Source organism: Globicephala melas, chromosome 10 (genome assembly GCF_963455315.2).
Source record: "Globicephala melas chromosome 10, mGloMel1.2, whole genome shotgun sequence".
Lineage (NCBI taxonomy): Eukaryota > Metazoa > Chordata > Mammalia > Artiodactyla > Delphinidae > Globicephala > Globicephala melas.
In genome coordinates this window covers 24,620,749-24,639,834 of record NC_083323.1, presented here as the reverse complement: position 1 = coordinate 24,639,834, position 19,086 = coordinate 24,620,749, and the positions used below count along the sequence as shown (strand labels likewise).

Here is a 19,086-nt window from a genome sequence, read left to right as displayed (position 1 = left end):
GCGAGCCTGCCCACAGCAGATTCCTAGCAGAGCCCAGTACAGCCAGCCAACCTCTGCGTCCCCTCGGGTTCAGGTGGCAGGGACGAGAAGAGGCAGGGCCTGCCACTGCCATGCAAGCAGCCATCAGACACTTAGAGGATGAGGCCAGAGGCCAGATTCCCTTCCCTTGCTGTTCCTCAGAGCCCAGCAAGGAGCTTTCCACACAAACGCATCTTCTGTGTTTGTTGAAAGCATGTTTGCGTGTTATGGAGGAGGAACTCGGAGCATGACTCCTACAGTGAGTCCTTGTTCTGACTTTGGAGAGAGGACAGTTAGGTTCTGTGTCGGGAAAGAATGAGTCAGATCGTGGTCTGGACGGGAACCCAAAACAAGGAGCTGAACACAGGGTGTTGGCTGCGAAGCCGGGGGCCTGGAGGCTCAGCTTTGCTACTTACTAGGTTGTGAACCCAGCTTGGAGCCCCGGCTCCCTTATCTGTGAAATGGGTTTCAGAGTGTTGTGAGGCTTACATGAGATGCTGCATAAGCCTTCTGTAACTGTAAACCAAAGTACCCATATAAGGAATTTTGATTCCTTGAAGGCAGAATAAAACGAGAAGACAGTGTGATATAATGAGGATGCTATTCAATTAGATCATTGCTTGTAGGTGAAATTCCACTGGGTGAGAGCTCGTGTTTTGAGGACTTCTCTGAGTGAGGCACTGACATACACTGGCCTTTTAGAAAAAACTGCCCTAGGAGATATTTTTATTTCCCTTTTAGGAATAAACTGTCTAATTTGGGGAAAGCAACTAATACATCTCCTGTCCCTTTTTAACTTCGTTTGTATGTTTTCCAAAGACACCACCATCCTTTATGGTGTTTTGAAGATTGTTTAAAATTCATTTTCCTAAATTCATGTAAAAATGTTGCTTTGAGAATATCAACATTTCATATTAAATGTGTTTCCAACTCACTGAATTGAGGTGAGCAAACCGAAGCCGGCAGAAGTTCAGTACCTTTTCAAGGTCATAGGAAGTAGTGAAGCTGGGATTCAAACCCGGGTCCGTTCATCCCAGTGCTGGTCGCACTTCGCCTCTGGCCCGTCAAGGCCCTGGGCCTGTCTCTTTGTGTGAGCAGCTCTGCTCAGGCCTGTGGATACTGGGAGGGGTTGCCCATCACCCTCCGTGCTCCCTCCAAGCCCTTCTGCTGCTCGGCGGGGACCGTAACCAGGCCCTGTATGTGGACATCAGCTTCCCGTTATTTTCCTGTCACCCTTGGGTGTCACCCACTTAGAGGTGGGCTTCTGATGTCCATCCTGCTGTGGTGGGACCGCTGGGTCCCCGGTGCCTCAAGTAGGGTGTCCCATCAAAGCAGGCACCTCCTCTGCCCTGCAGGTGGGCAGAGGCAGCTCTAGTGGGGTTAAAGAACAGCTCAGGAAGGCCGGCCTTCCTCAGGAGGAGCTAGAAGTGCCCTAGCTTCCTGAGCGTGGAGCTGGTTTTCCCAGGCTCGCCGCAGTTACCCCGAGATTCCTCTGGAATGCAGAGCCCGTGGTCCTGGCAGCCTGGCTTAAGCAGCAGCCTCTCAGCCAGCTCAGCTGCTTTCTGGGAGAGGGTGTGGTGGTGGAACACAGAAGGCTTTGGTCTTGGCTCTGGGTAGAATTGGGTTCCAACTTCAGCTCCTCCAGCTACAAGCTACGTGATCTTGGGTGCCTGAGCTTTTCAGAGCCAGCTTTCCTTCTCTTAATTTGACAAGCAGAACATATGAAACATAATTTTTTTAATGTGAAAATGCAGATAAGCAAAAACATTTGCAAATCAGTGGTAATCCTACCTCTGTCAAATTTTATTATACACCTTTCAAGGTTAATTTTTCTCCTTTTATTTGATACATGTAAAATGATTTCACTAAAATAACGGAAGCCTCCCAGGCATGCTGCTTTTCCCCCTAATTTTAATTTAAAGACATGGGGAAATGTTAATGATGTATTGTCCTCTAAAAGACCTCTGTGGAATTCTGTCGTAAGGCTCACCCAGTATTGAACCCACCCCTGTGGGCTGGGAAATTGGGTATAACCTCACTTCCAACCAAGAGCCTCGACTTTTTCATCTTAAAAATGGGATCACAGGGGCTTCCTTGGTGGCGCAGTGGTTAAGAATCCGCCTGCCAATGCAGGGGACATGGGTTCGAGCCCTGGTCCAGGAATATCCCACATGCCACAGAGCAGCTAAGCCCGTGTGCCACGACTACTGAGCCTGTGCTCTAGAGCCCGCGTGCCACAGCTACTGCAGCCTGTGTGCCTAGAGCCTGTGCTCTGCAACAAAGAGAAGCCACCACAATGAGAAGCCCACACACTGCAACAAAGAGTAGCCCCCACCCGTACACAGCAACAAAGCCCCAACGCAGCCAAAAAATAAAATTAAATTAAAAAAAAAAAGGGATCACAGTGCCCATCTTGCCAGGCAGTGCACGTACATCACGTGACAGACCCTCGCAAATGCCTGCTTCTTTCTCTTGCCCTTTCTGGCCACGGGTTCCTTTCAGGTAGGCTATCTACCCCGGCCAGACGAAAGTCCCCCAAGTAAATCCTTCCCACTTCCCCGCCCCAGGATCTCGGTGACAGGCGCCCAGGGCCAGCTGCCTGCATCACCCTCCCCGAGGGCCGCAGCCACAGCAGACGCCATGGATCTGGGCTGCTCCCTCCAGCCTGGGCAGTGCGTTTCCTGTTCTGAGAGGCATCAGAGAACAACGAGATTGGCTGGGGTGTCTGGTTAGTGTTTGCACCAGTTGTCAGGCTGGACGTGCGGCATCTCGGCTGAAGCTGCTGGAGCATTCTGAGCGGGACGCTTGGATTCCCCAGTTGCTCGCGTCTGCTGCTCTCTGCGGGAGGGCCTCTCTTCCCCCCAGTCCTGAATCAGTTGGCGTGTGTGAGGTTTTCTTCACAGTGGATGTCAAGTGCTGGCCACACGAGGCATGACGGACTGAAGCCTCGCGTCTACTTCTTGTCTTAACCCAACTAAATAGAACATCATGTTTCCCCTCCTTGGTCGAGATGTGTAAACCAGGTGTGTTTCTGTCTGCCGGACGACCCAACTGGTCACCCAGACCCGTGGGAATAAGTACAGCCTTCTAAGAGGCTTAATTTGAACTCTTCAGTTGTCATTACAGCTGATAGAGGGTGGTTTTTACATTTTGTTTCGGTTTTGCTTCCATGGGAGTGTAAAAATAATAATGCTAAGAGCTGATATATACTGTGGGCCTATCACGTGTGGCTGTCGCAGGCATTCTGCTAAGCGTTACGTGGATTACACAGTCAGTCCTGCAAGGTGGATGCGAGGTCGGTCCCCTCATTTTATAGATGAGGAGACGACTGATAAGAGACAGGGTGGCATTTGACCTCAGGCCGTGACTCTGGAACCGCTCCTTGTCATCCCAGTGGCAGCCCTGGTGGCCAGGTCAAGTGGGAATTTATGCAAAGATCCACCACTCTGTCCTCTGTACCCAGCCCTGCTGCCAGTGTTGGGTTCAGAAAAGGATGGGCTGTCTGTCGTGAGCCGCAGACATCTCTCAGTTTCGAGAACACGATAGGAAAGTTGTGAAATCGGGGATGGTGGGGGCAGGGGTCCTGCAGTTTCTGGGAGCCCTGAAATGGTGGAGGATGAAGGGAGCCGCAGCCCTACTGATGGGGAACCCCCAGCTGGTCCGGCTCCTCCTGGGGTCAGGAACAACCCCCGAGGGAAGGGCAGCACCGGGAAGGAATGAGAGCTGGGGAAAGAAGTCCGAGCACAGGAAAGCCCCAAGCATGACCTTACATCAAAATTGGGGTGCGGGCTTCCCTGGTGGCGCAGTGGTTGAGAGTCCGCCTGCCGATGCAGGGGACACGGGTTCGTGCCCCGGTCCGGGAAGATCCCACATGCCGCGGAGCGGCTGGGCCCGTGAGCCACGGCTGCTGAGCCTGCGCGTCCGGAGCCTGTGCTCCGCAACGGGAGAGGCCACAACAGTGAGAGGCCCGCGTACTGCAAAAAAAAAAAAAAAAAATTGGGGTGCCAGGCCAGAGCAGACAGAGGCAACAGATATTTGCCGGGATACGTGGAATTACAGTTTATTAAGCTCTCACAGAAGGTGTGAGGCTGTGGAGGTTTGCATTAGCCCCCAGCGTCTGTCTGGGAGTTTTCCACTTAAAAATGCCAGCAAGAAAGCAGATGCAAAAGTATACGTATTGGATGCATCCCGTGGAGCTTTAACCAGCCTGGGAATTAGCCGTGGAAAATTGTCTGTCATGGGGTGAAGCCTCTGGCTTCCTGCCTCAGTCAGTTCTCTCCACAATGAGAGTCATTCATTCAATAAACATGGAGCGAACTTAATGGTATCCTTCATAACATCAAAATTAAGAGTAAATTCAATTCCACAAGCATCTCTTCATTACCCTGCACTGTAATTTTTTTTAAACCATAATACTTAATAGACATATGTCTGAGTTCTCCACCGTATGGGATTATTTACACAAGCTCCTTCTTCTTCCATGGGAGGAGAAGGCAGAGTTAGGTGTAATGTACACATATTTAAACACACCCATGGACACACCTATGTGTAAGCCTGGAACCCTCAGGGCAGCAGGCGACACTGAGGCAAGTGGAAACAGGACCCACTCTCTCAGCACTGTCTGTCTTGTTAGGGTGAAATAACCTAGGGAGACTCTCATGGGACCACAGGTAGCTGGTGCGTCAGGAAGGGTTCCTTTGCACAAGGCGGCCACAGTCCTGCCCCAGATGGACTGCTTGCCCTGTAGGCCCCAGCAGTCTTAAAACACCCACTGGGCAGTGGTAATGGAGGGAGTGGTTTGGGGACCCGAGCTTCCACTTCTGCTGGAACTGCCGCTTGGGGTGCGTTGAGCGGATGTCGCTTTCCCCCGTTGCTGAAGTCGGTCCCGTCCTTGCCGCCTGTAACCTCACACGGAATGCCCGGTCAGAAGTCCACCCTGGTTGTGAATACACATTCGATGGGAAATTACGAACAGAGGCTGGTCCTCCACATGTGGAGGGAAGATGTGTGCAACTGTTGCCCTGAAACCGTGCTTGAGAGTCAACTCGGCCCAACTGGACACAGACAGCATTTGTCAGGTTACCAGGCAACCGTAAACAACAAATATGTGTGAGTCTGGGAGGAAGGGGTGGAAAAACCAGGCTTCTTCTAAATATCCTTGTCACTTTTCATAATAAGAGCCCATCCCCAAGTGCTCTCGTGTCCTGGGCTGTGTCAGCCCGAGTCTTGTGTCACCTTCCGTTGTGGCCAAGTGCTCTGGAGTCAGACTGCCCAAGTACACACTCGTGATTGGGGGTGATCTATACTCCCTGAGCCTCAGTTTGCCCATCTCTAAAATGGGGATAATAACAGCTCCAATCTTTCAGAGGATTAAATGACTTGAAGGTGGTCAAGTTCTTAGTACACAGCCTCATAGATAATAGTCCGCAAATACTACCTGATGTCATTTCCCTGTATTGTGCGTTTTCTCAGCAAGCCCCTCATAGGCCAAACTCTTGCAGGGAAACCTCCCTTTGGAGGCTACAGAGAGATCTTCAAACACACATGCCCCCAATACACTCCTGGGGTCTGCCCTGGAAGTCAGGTACGAAGGGGCTGTCAGCTCAGCTGCCAGGTACCCACCTCCTCTGGGTCCACTTACCCACCTAGATCTCTGGCCTTGGGCATCCTGGTGGGGGGCTTTCCTCACTGGCTCCCCTCATGTGAGCAGATATTCCCGGTGTGGAGTTGGGCTCCCAAACAGCTGGCCTGCACACTCTGACCTCCTTCCTGCACCCCACCCTCCCCCCTCCTCCCAGCCCTTCCCAGCCTTCCATCTTTGCAGAGGTTTCAAATTGTCCAGGTAGCTGCATCTAATCCATCTTTCCTGTTGGTTTCTAGAGAAGCAAGACCCTCCCTGGTTCTTTCCAAAAGCTGTTTGTTTCTCCTTCGGTCGTCAGCTCCTTCAGTTGTCTCCATCCCTGTCACCATGTAGCCTTTCCCTAAAAAAACTATCTTGGTGTCCAAGCAGCTCTCCTCAGGAAGGCAGCAGCTGCTGAAGGGCCCTTACTGCGTCAGCGGAGTTCAGGGCCCTGTGCAGTGTCTTCTGTTTTCTGTTCAGAGTGGGGGTTAGCATGTTATGGTAGTTGCCATCCAGCCATCAAAAGTTCCCACCATCTTCCCTTTAAGCCTGCCAAAATTCTTAAAATTCCTTATGTTCTGGATGGACCTTGAGGGCATTATGCTAAGTGAAATAAGTCAGTCAGAGAAAGACAAATACTGTATGATCTCAGTCATGTGGAATCCACAAAAGCTGAACTCACAGAAACTCACAGAGTAGATTGATGGTTACCAGGGGCTGAGGTGGGGAACCAGGGAGATGTTGGTCATAGGGTACCAATTTCTAGCAGTGACATGAGTAAATTTGGGGGCTCTAATGTACAGCGTGGTGGCTAGAGTTAATAATATATACATGAAAGTTGCAGAGAGAGTAGACCTTAAATCTTCTCACAACAACAACAACAAAATAGTAATTACATGGGTGAAGGATGTGGTAACTAACCTTATCGTGGTTAAGTAAATTATTTTGTGATCTATACGTGCATCAGATCACACTGTACACCTCAAACTTACACAATGTTATATGTCAGTTATATCTCAGTAAAGCCGAGAAAAAGGATTCCTCACGTTCTCTGTCTAAATAAAAGCTTTACTGAAGTATAACTCACATACCAGCTAATTCACCCATTTAAGGCATACAAGTCAATGTGCTTTGAGTGTCTTTATAGAGTTGTACATCCATCAACACAATCAATTTTAGAGCATTTTCACTACCACCCCCCCAAATGTCTTACCTTTCAGCTGTCACCCCTCAGTTCCCCCATCCCACCTAGTCATCCCCTAGGAGACGACTCGTCCACTTTCTGTCTCTATAGATTTGTCTCTTCTGGATATTGTATATATAAATAGAGTCCATCATACAATATGTGGCCTTTTGTGTCTGGTTCCTTTCACTTAGCAGAACACATTCAAGGTGTGTCCGTGCTGTAGCTGTGCCAGTGCCTTCATTCCCTTCTATGGCTGGATGACATTCTGTCGTATGACTGTCCCCTATTTTGTTTATTTCTCAGTTGATAGTCGTGGGGGTTGTTCCTTATGTTCTTTTTAACACATTGAGGCCCAGCTCTCTATTTGAGATTGCCTTTCAATTTCCAACCACTTTTATCACAGCCCCAAATGACTTCTTGGTTTGCTTGTGAACGTAATCCCTGCTCAGACATTATGTTCTGAATACCCATAATAAAATTAAAGGTTGGTTCTGTTAAAAAAAAAAAAAAATTTCCAAGACCTGGCAGAAGAAAGGATTCAGCCCATACAGTTTCTCTTTTCTTCTGTGTAATTATTTAGGCTTTAATGATTCACTCAGTTTAGATGAGTGTTCAAACTGGCTGAGAATAAAACGAAGTTTTCCTCCAAGGAGAAGAATATTATGAGTGGGAAACAAAAATACCTTAGAATTTTAGCAGAGGAACACACCAGGCAAGCATGCTTTCTTTTTATGGGTCAGGTGGCACCAGTAACACCCTTATTTAACCCTTTCCTTTTGGGAGCTGATTTCTCCCAGGCACGTTGTCTACCCAGGCCTGGTGTGCAGAGATGATGCCAGTTAGGCCCAGGTGGAACTCTTAAGTTTACTAGATCTCTCTGAAGTTTCTCTAAGTGGTTTTCAGTTTTGCTAGTGTCGAGTGTGAAAATGAGGTCAGATGGAGTAAATGGGATTTGGTGGGTTAAATTGCAGGCCAGGATGCCATGCACTGGAACTGTTCAGCTTTGAATCTCACGTACTCAGGTTTGAACCTCCTGTGTGCTGGTACTGAGCAAAGTTTCGCCAGGATTTGCATTATTGGGTTTTCTGGTGCTGCCTGGGGACCTTGTGTGTCCCTCCCTTAGATGCCTGCCCTGAAGAATTCTTCCTTGAAAATCTCAGTGGCTTGGTAATTATGCCCATCCCTCCTGACTGCTGGATAAATTCACTTCTGGGATTTGAGGATGCATTTAAGGAGGACAAAGGCAAGTTAGCAGAGGTTGTAATGTAACAAGAGGGGAAGCAAAAGCATAATATATTTATACACCAAAATGATCACAAGATGAACATCAAAATTTAATTCAATTGCCTCTCATATATTTGAAAGTTGCTAAGAGGGTAGATCTTAAAAGTTCTCATAACAAGGGAAATAAAAAGTTTGTGTGTGTGTGTTGATGGATGTGAACCAGACTTACTGTGGTGGTCATTTTGCAGTATACACAAATGTCAATCATTATGCTGTACACCTGAAACTAATGTTATATGTCAATTGTATCTCAATTTTTAAAAATTTGAGATGAACTAATTTTAAAACGTCGTCTCTACTAAGGGGGCTCTTTGATTCTCTCCCTCCAACTTTGTGTGGAAATGGGAAAAACCTTAGGCTTTAGAATTAGTAGATCTTGTGGCCCTTGGGCACATCACTTCCCATCTCTGAGCTTACGTCATAAGGATGATACCTTCCAGCCTACAAGTGGGTTCATGTGAGATCAAATGGGATCACTTGTGCATAACACCCAGGACAGAGTAGATGCTCAACAGCAGCTACTTTTCAAGCTCTTCTCCCCCAAATGATTTTTTTTTTTTTACCCTCATTCATACCCAGGTTTTTATTTTTTTTTTTTCGGTACGTGGGCCTCCCACTGTTGTGGCCTCTCCCGTTGCAGAGCACAGGCTCCGGACACGCAGGCTCAGTGGCCATGGGTCACGGGCCCAGCCGCTCCGCGGCATGTGGGATCTTCCCGGACCGGGGCACGAACCCGTGTCCCCTGCATCGGCAGGCGGACTCTCAACCACTGCTCCACCAGGGAAGCCCCCATACCCAGGTTTTAAGAGGAACAGTTTGTAAGGAAGTCCTCTTCCCACAGGATGGTGCCGCTACCTCTCTGTGCTTGAGGGAGACCATCTTTGTCTGCCTTGAGTACCCCGGGCCCAGCAAACATTTGATAGACTTTGCTAATGTTCAGATTTAATAAATCTCAAGAACAGTACAGCCTTTAAAATGAAGTCCATTCTCCCAATGGGGGGTGGAAACTTTTGCAATGATTATTGGTTTTCATTTACATCCTAATGTTTGAGGATGGGAGCCATAAACTGAAGAGCCAGAAGTAGATACCAGCAACTGGAAATACTGCATGAATGTCGTGAACATCCAAGTAGACGCTTTGTTTTTTCCTCCAGCGGCTTTCTTGGCAGAGAATTAAAAAGGAAAAAAATGGCTGCATGATTTAAGAAAACACTGTGGTGTTTTGGTGATAATAACTTACATTTCTATAATGCTTTCCAGCTTACAGAATGCTTTCCCATTATTATTTCATTGAATTCTCACAAGTCCCAGAGGTAGGTAAGACAATACTATATTATGGTAAAGGAAATGCTGCCTCTACCACTTACCTACCATGTGGCTCTGTGGGTTATTTAAACGCTCTAAGCTTATTTTCCTAAGGTCTAAAATGGGAGTTGAATCATCCCTTTCTTTTAGGATCGCTGTACAGATTATATGAGCTAATGCATAAACAATACCAGCGACAGAGTAAGTGCTTAATAATTGGCAACTGTTACTATGTTCTTAGGTATAATAATCCTCACTTCACAGATGAGGAAACTAAAAATGACCACCCATTTGCCGAAGATCACACCATTTGTAATTAGCAGAACTGGAATGCAAATCAGATTCTTCTGCCCTCAGCTTTAGTCCTCTTTCCATTACACCTTAGCTGACATGTGCCATTCAGGACTGTCTCAGTGCTTCTGCCAGCAAGGTCCCCCACAAGAATGAACCTCTTACCAGTTTCTCTGATGCACTCATCTTTTCCACGTCTGCTTTTGTGTTCACAGAACATCATCAAGAAGGTGATCGGGCAGAAGTTTGTGTATAAATTCGTCTCTTTCCCGGAGATACTGAAAATGGACCCTCACGCGGTGGAGATCAGCCGGGAGAGCCTTTTGCTGCAGGACAGCGAGTGCAAGGCGCCCCCCGAGAGCCGCGAGGCCCACAGACACGGCCTTTCCGCCCTCAAGAGCGCCAGCCGCAACGAGTACATCCACTCGGGCCTGTACTCGTCCTTCACCATCAACTCCCTGCAGAACCCACCCGAGTCCCTCAAGGCCATCAAGACGGAGAAACTGGAGGAGCCTCCGGAAGACAGCCCTCCCGTGGAAGAAGTCAGGACTGTCATCAGGTTTGTGACCAACAAAACCGACAAGCACATCAGCAGGCCCGTGGTGTCCCTGCCCTCCACGTCGGAGGCCTTCCTGGCCTCGTCCGTCTCCGCCAAGATCTCCTCGTTAATGTTGCCAAACGCCGCCGCCAGCATCTCGTCTGCGTCACCCTCCTCCTCTCGGTCCCCGTCCCTGTCCCCGAACTCGCCCCTCCCTTCCGAACACAGAAGCCTCTTCCTGGAGGCCGCCTGCCATGACTCGGATTCCCTAGAGCCCTTGAACCTGTCATCGGGCTCCAAGACCAGGTCTCCATCTCTTCCCCCAAAGGCCAAAAAACCCAAAGGCTTGGAAATCTCCGCGCCCCCGCTGGTGCTCTCCGGCACCGATATCGGCTCCATTGCCCTCAACAGCCCGGCCCTTCCCTCGGGATCCCTCACCCCAGCCTTCTTCACCGCCCAGGTAAGAGCCGTCTCCGTCATCCTGGCCGCCCCCAGACTCAGTGGCTTAGCGGAAGGGAGGAAAGAGCAACCGAAGCAACTTCCTTCTGCCCCTCAAAGGATAATCCGAGGGTCCCTGTGGCAAAGTCACCGTGTCAGTGTGCGGGGAAATTACTTTTCCATGCCCAGGTGGGAGCATACACAAGAGGAAAGGCTTAGGGTATTGGCTACAGTGGGATGCTTGATTGGTTTCTAGCTTTTAGGGGCCTAAAGCGATCGTAAGATGGAATACGCACACTGGCCATCAAAGCAGATCCAAACAGTGATTTCCTAGGGAAAGCTGAGCAGGCCGGTGACGTTTCAGAAGGCGCCTGGGCTTTATGAGAATGTTATGGGAGAATCCTCTCTGGGGGGCCCTTGGTAAGTAGCCGTTTGTTTTCTGTTAATAAGAAAATAGATGCTAACCAATACGGCCATTGCAGTCGTCAGTGGGGAGCTGGGTTGTCCTGTAGTCTCTAATAAGAAAGGCAGGGGCCACATCAAACGGTGAGAAAGAGAAGCTTCAGTAAAAAAACAGTGCTAGTCTGAGAAAGTCCAGGTCCACAGCATAGGGGAGAGGAAAGCAAACTCGTGGAGCAGGAAAAGTCTTCGGTGCTACTAACTCCAACATGAAGGCGGCCTTTTCCTCTAAATACGGTATTCAGATGCTCACCCTTGTCCAGCTGGCAGCTGCAGGGCAAACGCAGAGCAGGTACTGGTAAACCTACTTCTGCTTCCTCTGGAAAACTGGATGCGTTTCAGTGGCAGAGGTTAAGTGCATTGGCTTTGGGGTCACAGACCTGGATTCAGTCCCTGGCTGCACTGCTGGGTAGAAACGTGACTGCGGGTACTTGCTCTCTGAGCCAGTTTCCACATCTGTGCAATGGACTGTTGTGAGGATTAAAGGGGATAATGGCCGTGGGAAGAGAGCTGGCTACAACCGGCAGGTTTTAGTATCCTGTGACTTTGTGGCACCAGGGTGGGGTCATGCTTGAGGTGGGTAGGAGCTCTCTGTCTCCTGCCTCTGTCCCCATCGCTGTAGGTGTCCTTGCTGTCACCATCATTAGTGGCAGCATAATTGAGCTGCTCATGTGTGCCAGGTACTGTTCTAAACACCGTCCATGCACCGTCTCAGTTATTTTTCATCACAGGCCCGTGAAGGAGATACTATTATTGTCCCATTTTCCCAACAGAGGTAAATGAGGCACGGAGGTAAAGTAACTCATCCAAGGTCACACAGCTAATAGGCCACAGAGGTGAACTTGAACCCGGTTAGTCCGCTCCAGAAGCCATGCTCTTTAAGTAAAATGCTCTCGGCATGTGCACTGGGAAAATGCCCACTTGTCCCTGATCATGAGACGTCCGTGGAGTCTGCAGACAACTGAAAGCAGCTCTTGGGCATTTTCCTCTCCATGGCTTCTCCCAGATGATTGTGGCCCAGGGATTTCGTGTTGGCTAAACTTGTGAGCTGGTGGTGACGGCAGGCTGCCACGGAGGGGAGGGCTAAGGGCTCGCGTGTGTGCTCTTACGTGGGGCATTTCCTGACCAAGCAAAACTGTCCAGTGACTAAGGACCGCTCAGTAAACGGCTCAGGCACAGCGGCTTCCAATGTCGCTCAGAGAAGTAACTAGAGAAGCGGGCCAGGGGGTGCAATCTGAGGATCTCCTCCGCAGCCTCCTCTGTGTTTCCAGCTGTGAGGTGTAGAGAGGCCTAGAGCCAGGCCCAGGCCAACTCTGATTTCGGTCCCTGCTTTCTCTGTGTATCACCGTCTCTGAACACGTGCCAGTCCTGTAGTTGCGTCGGAGGAAAGCGGCTCGGGCTAGCCCTGTGGTTATGGGCCTGGACATAGTGAATTTAGGGAGGCTCCGGGCAGCGGGACTGAGGATGTGTGGCTGGGCCGAGGGGAGGGGGGACAGTGACACGAGTTAGGGACAGAGGGTGGATGTGGAGGAATGGATGCAAAGCTCAGGACTGGGAGACGGCGTCTACTAGAATGGCCTGCCAGCAGGGAGGGGGAAGCACGGGAAAGCCAGATGTTTAACAGAGGACCTGTGCCTTAGGGAGATGCACTGGCTGGTCCTCCCAGGCTGTGAGGGCGGGGCCTCGACCTGTGAACGAGCGCCATGACGTCCAAGATGTGGGAGGGCACTTCCCGAGGGGGGAGAGAGGCACAGGGCAGGGTCTGGACTAGGACAGGAGAGGGGAAGTGGCAGCCTGGGCCTTGGATCAGGTGTGAGGGGGTGGCGTTGGGGGCTAGGTAGTGTCTGAAGCCATTCAGAGCTAAAGGAGTCAACGGCTGCCCTTGGGAGATGGCGGAGTCTCAGGACTTGAGATCCCCTCACCTTCTAGTGGGCTCAGCTCTGTACCTGGAGCGCCTGTGGCTGACAGGGAGGGAGAGGTGAGGCCAGGAGGGAGAAACCAGAGAGAGCAGAGGAAGGGCAGGACCCAGGGGTGGGGTGTTCCCCCAGGTGGGTTCTCTGAGAGCAGACAGGAGAGTCAAGTGGTTTTATCTCGACTTGACAAGCCTTGAGTCTTTTAGGATTTCGGTCAGTGTAGGATTTGGATTCTCAGAGAACAGGAGCTGTTTCAGGTGCCCCAGAAACTAACCCACCAGCCCCTGGTTCTTCCTCCAGTGCACAGTCAGAAACAGCATCAGCTCCCTCAGCAGTTCTCCTGAAGTCCACTGGGCCTCAAACTGAGGGGTGAGCCCATCTCCCTGAAATCGCCCCCAGGGCCGGGAGCGAAGGACTCCTGTTGGCCCCCAGGTCAACTCTGGAGGGGTTCCTCTACCCAAGGGAGCGTGGGGCATTTCTCTCACAGGCAGCAGTGGTGCCTCACTCCGCAGCTCACTGGCTTCTCTCCTCCCTTAGCACTTTCTGTCGCAGAAACTGCACTTTCTGTGGGGTGTGCAGTGTGTACGCAGAAACATTTGGTTACCTGTGGGGACCGCCTATCAACTTTCTTCGTGGCTAGCTTTAAAAGAGATAAAAGTGTGCTGTAATAATTTGATACCCTGAAAATGAAGTTCCCAAGAACTTGTATTTATTCCAAGAATGATTTATATTTTACTGATTCATTTATTCCAAGAATAATTCCCAGTTAGTTTCAGCTAGAAGCATGGCAGGAAGAAGGGTAGGATTAAGCATCTCAGCCTGCTTAGGGTCATGTGGTTACAGTGCCCCCCAAGGAGGGACCTCATTAAACCACATACCTCGTGTAGGCCCAAATTCAGATTTGAAATTTCAAGCTACAGCATGACGGGCATGAAAAAGCATCAGCATCCTGCCACTCCCCCAACATCAAAACCGCCACTCCCATCAAGAATACTTGGGGCACATCTGCTGGCACCCATACAAAATGCAGTTGAGATTAGTCTCATGAGTTTTTGAGAAACGATGACAAATGTAGACAGACACGATGATCACCACGAGGCAGCCCCAGCGTGGACTGTGAGAAACAAATGAGAATACAAAAGCCAGCTGGCACCAAGGAGTGAGGTAGTTGGAGCTCAGCCACCGAGGTCATATTGGGCTGTTGCTAGAAAAACAAGCATGTTATCTCTGATGGCATGAGCTACAGAAATTGAGATGGGGGTGGGGGGAGGAGCCAGGATGTGAAACCCTCCTGGTTTCCAGCCAGGCACCATGGAAGCCCAGACGGTGCCAGCTGGAACTTCTGATTCTCTGTATCTTCTGCATCTGGGTGTCACCTGTCCCTCTTCCTTCCAATTTGCCTCTTCTGTTAGGTCTCTCCCTCCTCCTGTCTTACCAATGTAAAGTTAGTTCAGAATCGGAGGTTGGCTCATTGCACGTCCCTCCATTTATGCCAAGGCCTCTGTTCATCTCACACGTGATGTCTAAGATGTTGAACTCAGATACGTGCGGGCACCAGGGCGTGAACTCACATCAGAGTCTGAGCATGCATGCCCTGGGCTGTTTTATTAGTAGCGGCTTTGGGTTAACACTGAGTAGAGACAGCTTGCTGAGGACTGAAATGCTAAAACCTCCTCCTGCATTTACTGATGGATGTGACAACCTTGAGCCCAGATCATAAGGTGGGAATTGGGAGTAAAATGGATGCGTGTGGCGAGGAGCGTGTGGGTAGACTGCCTCCTGGCTCAGCTCCGGAGTGGTTTGCATCTTATTGTCTCTTTCGCCATGATCACGAAAGGAAGTAAGTTTGTTTTTTTTTCCCTTCATCCCACTCCGTAACACTGCCCTAGCTCAGCCTGCAGCTTTCTCTACAGAAGAAGGACGTCCTTTTAGGGGCTCTACAGAAGAAGGACGTCCTTTTAGGGGCTCTGTTCAGTGGAGGATGTCATTGGTAGACTTTTGGGTGACTTGACACTCCAGCTGAAGGTTCTTGCTTCTCCCAGCTCTGGATTGCCTAAGATGAACAAAGTGTGATCGTCGCCCTCCCTCTTTCCACCCTGGGGCCCGTCTTTCCTGTAGATCCTTTGTGGATCTGCCGACTTCTCCCCAGTTCTACCCTTATTCTGTTTTTCCCCCTAACTCTTACCGTAGCTCCCCTGGACCAATAGGGAATTCTCCTCTTTGTCCTCTTTTCCTTCAGATCAGCACATTCAGTGCCACACAAACTTGTGTGTGACTCTACTTCTTTTTGGAAGTTCTTAAAACCATGTTTTTATTTGAATTCAGACAACTCTAGGAGTTTCCAGAGGTTCACTGCCAACCTTTTGAGGATTTTTTTAAACCACAAAATGGCACTGTCATGGATTCTGTTGGCATCCATGGGAGATTAAGATTAGAGATGTTTGTTGCTACAACCTGCCCAACCATCGGCTAGGCACCTGGAGATACAGAGGTGAGCAAGACAGACACAGTTCCTGTTCTCATGAGCTTACAAGCTTGCTGTCCAGTAGGTAAAGAATAAGGGCAATATATAACATGGGGTGGTGTGAAATTATAGAGGACCCTGGGAACTCACTGAGGAATTTATACTTGTTTTGATGGGAAATTAATAGCTGCTGAAGGTGTAAGTCAAGGGAAACAAAAATTCCTATTAGAATCTATCAACAAGTAATTATTTAGCATTATTTGCAAATCACAGGAAGGACACCAAAAGTACAAGTGCCTATTTTTATGACCTTAGGACCGAGCCATGACAAGGCATACACACGCACAAGATGGCACACGGCAAGAGCCAGATACACAGCGCAGAGAAGTACCTTAGGAACAGAAGGGGGAAAGAACATGTAGTTCAATTCAACAAACCCAGACTGAGCACCTATCATGTGTCACAGGCTTTGCTTGGAGCCGGAGGCACAAACGTGAATTAGATAGTCTGTTAGTTGGGAGGGAACTCGTAACTTAAGTTGGTTAATATAGTATCCCAGACACAGTACAAATGGAATTCTTAGGTATAAAAGGAATACTAAGGAAGAAGGTATTAACTTTCTTGGGGATGGGGAAGGGTGTTGAAAAGGTGTTCATGGAAGGGGTGATCACACTTGGTCAGGGTGTTAAAGGATCAGCAGCAATTTATCTGGCACATGGGGTGAACGGGGCACTGTAGGCAGAGGAACACCTTGGGCCAAAGCATAAAGATGTGCAACAGCCTTGTGCATTAGGGCAGAACAGTAGTTCAGTAAGAGGGGAGGATACATTCCAAAGGTATAGGAAGTGGTGGAAGATGGAGCCTGAGTGACATAGTTGAGAATTGTGTTTTAGAAACCGTCCTGATGACGTGGATTAGGGAGGGGAGAGGCTGGAAGCAGTTAGGATATGACTGTAAAATTCCAGGTGAAAGACAATGAGGACCTAAGGCTGTGACAGTGGCATGAGGCGAAAAGCGATGGTTCTGGGGGACACAGGGACTGCCACCAACAGGACTTGGTGATGGGTGTGGAGGTGCTAGGGGAGAGCCAGAAGTTGAGTATGAGTTTCACGGAAGGAAAGAAGCTCATGGGGAAAGGTTACAGGTCCGGTTTGGGCTGTGTTGAGTTTGAGGAGCCTGAAGGACATTCAGGAGGAAACACCCAGCTGTAGCTGGGGCTAAGGAGAGAGTCTGGGGATGGCCAAGGGATGGTTACTAACTGCGATCACTTGTGGAACGGCTCTAGCCCAGGGGACCATGGGCTAAGTGGTCAGGACAGTTCGGGAATGAGTGCTGAAGAACGAGTAGGTTGGAATTGTGTGGTGCTCAGGACACTTCAACCAAAGCTGGGGGTGGGGGCATGCACGGGGGGCGGGGGGGGGGGCTTTCACGTGAAACTAGGATATGGGGGAACCTAGAATTATGGCCAGGGAGGTTGTACTCTTTTTTTCCCTGCAACTAAACGCAGTGTCTTAAGGGGATTGATTCAGTGGCAGTGCTCAGAACAGACTGGAAGGGAGAGATCAGAGGCAGCTGCCACCTAAGTTGATAGGGGCTCGGATGCAGCAAGACTGGAAATGAGGGGGTAAACAGGAGAGTCAGTTCCAGGAAGTGTCCACAGGCCATGCCCAGAGGGTGTGGCAGGGGGTGAGGGGAAGGCATTTTACGCCTCAGTGACTGGACGCGGGGTCGTAGACAGGGCTGTGAGTACAGGGATAGTGTCTTGTTCTACCATTGTTCCTCTGGCGCCTGATACATACTATGTACTCGGTCAGTGTTTGTCGAGTGGGTAAATGGTGCTCCTGTTGATAGAAATGGATGCGTCATAAACACTGGACACGGGGTTGTAGACAGGGCTGTGAGTACAGGGATAGTGTCTTGTTCTACCATTGTTCCTCTGGCGCCTGATACATACTGTGTACTCGGTCAGTATTTGTTGAGTGGGTAAATGGTGCTCCTGTTGATAGAAATGGATGCGTCATAAACACTGGATTTGGAAAGAAGGTGGTGAGTTTGTGCCGTCTGGTTGAGGGGAAATCAGGAATCTCCTTTGAGGAGGTGGAAGGCATTTTGATGGTCAGAGGGCATGATCCAGGAGGAGGGCACTCAGGAGGGGTGTGTCTGGACAATGTTCACTCACCAGGTTTAGCTCAAATATGAGGGCTTTCTAGAAGACTCAGTATTAAGTGTAAGAAGAACTGAGTGGGGAGGATGAAACGAGGTCCTGAGAGGAGGGTCTTCCCCCTTGAAAATGAACACCCATTGCCTTTAGGCCCTAGGGCATCCCCTTCCCTGGCAGGTGCCAGGATCAATAAGTCCCCATCTGCCATTCAGAAGAGCTCATTTGCTAAGACATTCTTCAGTGAAGGAAGAGGAAGCGTGCGTTTTGCTGGTGGCTTCTTTCTTTAGCCTCTACCTCGGGCTCAGCTTACTCTCCATGACTCAAGGTGCTTGTGGAGAGAGGCTGTGAAAGCTCACATGATACCAGAAATAACCCAGGCCAGGCTTTATAGGAATCGTCCCTAAAAGAGCAACCAACCAGTTTTTTTCTCTACGGCCACAGGATCTTCAGGCAGAACAGGGATGGGAGGGAGAGGAGTGAATGAAGTCATTTTACAGTATTTATTTGCATGTATTATAGAAGACATTTCGAATGTATTTAACATGAGAAACAGAAGGCTACTGTATTCTGAGTATATCCTGTATCCCTTAGAAACAAATATGCAAAACATCTCAAATTCAGACATGGGTATGAATTTTAGACTATGAAAATATATTCTACACCTCGTATGTTGCTCAGAGGATTAAAAAGAAATGGATATATATTTATGGCCATGGATGAGAGAAAGGGAGCTGGCTATGTTTTGTAGTTTAGCAGATTCACTGTCTCTTTAGAGCTGTGAGACTTTCATTGGTAGGTAAACTAGGAGGCCCTGGACACATTGGTTAGTAAATGTCAATGTGGCATACTGTGGTTGGGACCTGGATTCAGAGTAACATGGAAATACTAGTTCTCAGATCACCTGAGCTGTGGACTTGACCCTAAGATGACTGCGAGGAACCTTAAAGCACCAGCTGACTAGGTTGGTTTGTCTATTTCAGAACATTAAGTACTTTTCCATATACAGTTGAGGATTTCTCCCATGAATAGGTGAAATACAGTTCATCAGGTACACTTTTAATTAATTACTAATGATAACAGTCCTGAACACTTACTGAGCATTTGCTCCAGGCACATATTAAGAGCTTTACATAGATCATTTATTCTTCCTAACAATCCTGTAATGTCAAAAAAGTAGGCATTTTTCTCCCTGTCTTGCAGATTAGGAAACTGAGGCATAGAAAGGTTACCTAGCTAGTAAGTAGTGGTTCTGAGATTGGAACCCTGGCAGAGCCCATGCGGAGACACTAAGCCTGAACCGTTAGGCCGGATGGCCTGGCACGTTTGTGAAATTGCCTTGAATTAGAACAAATGGGAAACTTATCCAAAACAAGTATTTATCCTAGTAACCTCATAGGTCATTCAATATG

General features: G+C 49.1%; 1 protein-coding gene across 1 annotated transcript in view; it reads left to right on the top strand.

The window, feature by feature from the left end:
• ELK3 (ETS transcription factor ELK3) overlaps positions 1-19,086 on the top strand; it is a 69,142-nt gene that overhangs the window by 40,442 nt on the left and 9,614 nt on the right. Inside the window, exon 3 of the mRNA XM_030856340.3 lies at positions 9,920-10,702. Coding sequence (XP_030712200.1) covers positions 9,920-10,702 — 783 coding nt within the window. The remainder of the gene's footprint in view (positions 1-9,919; positions 10,703-19,086) is intronic.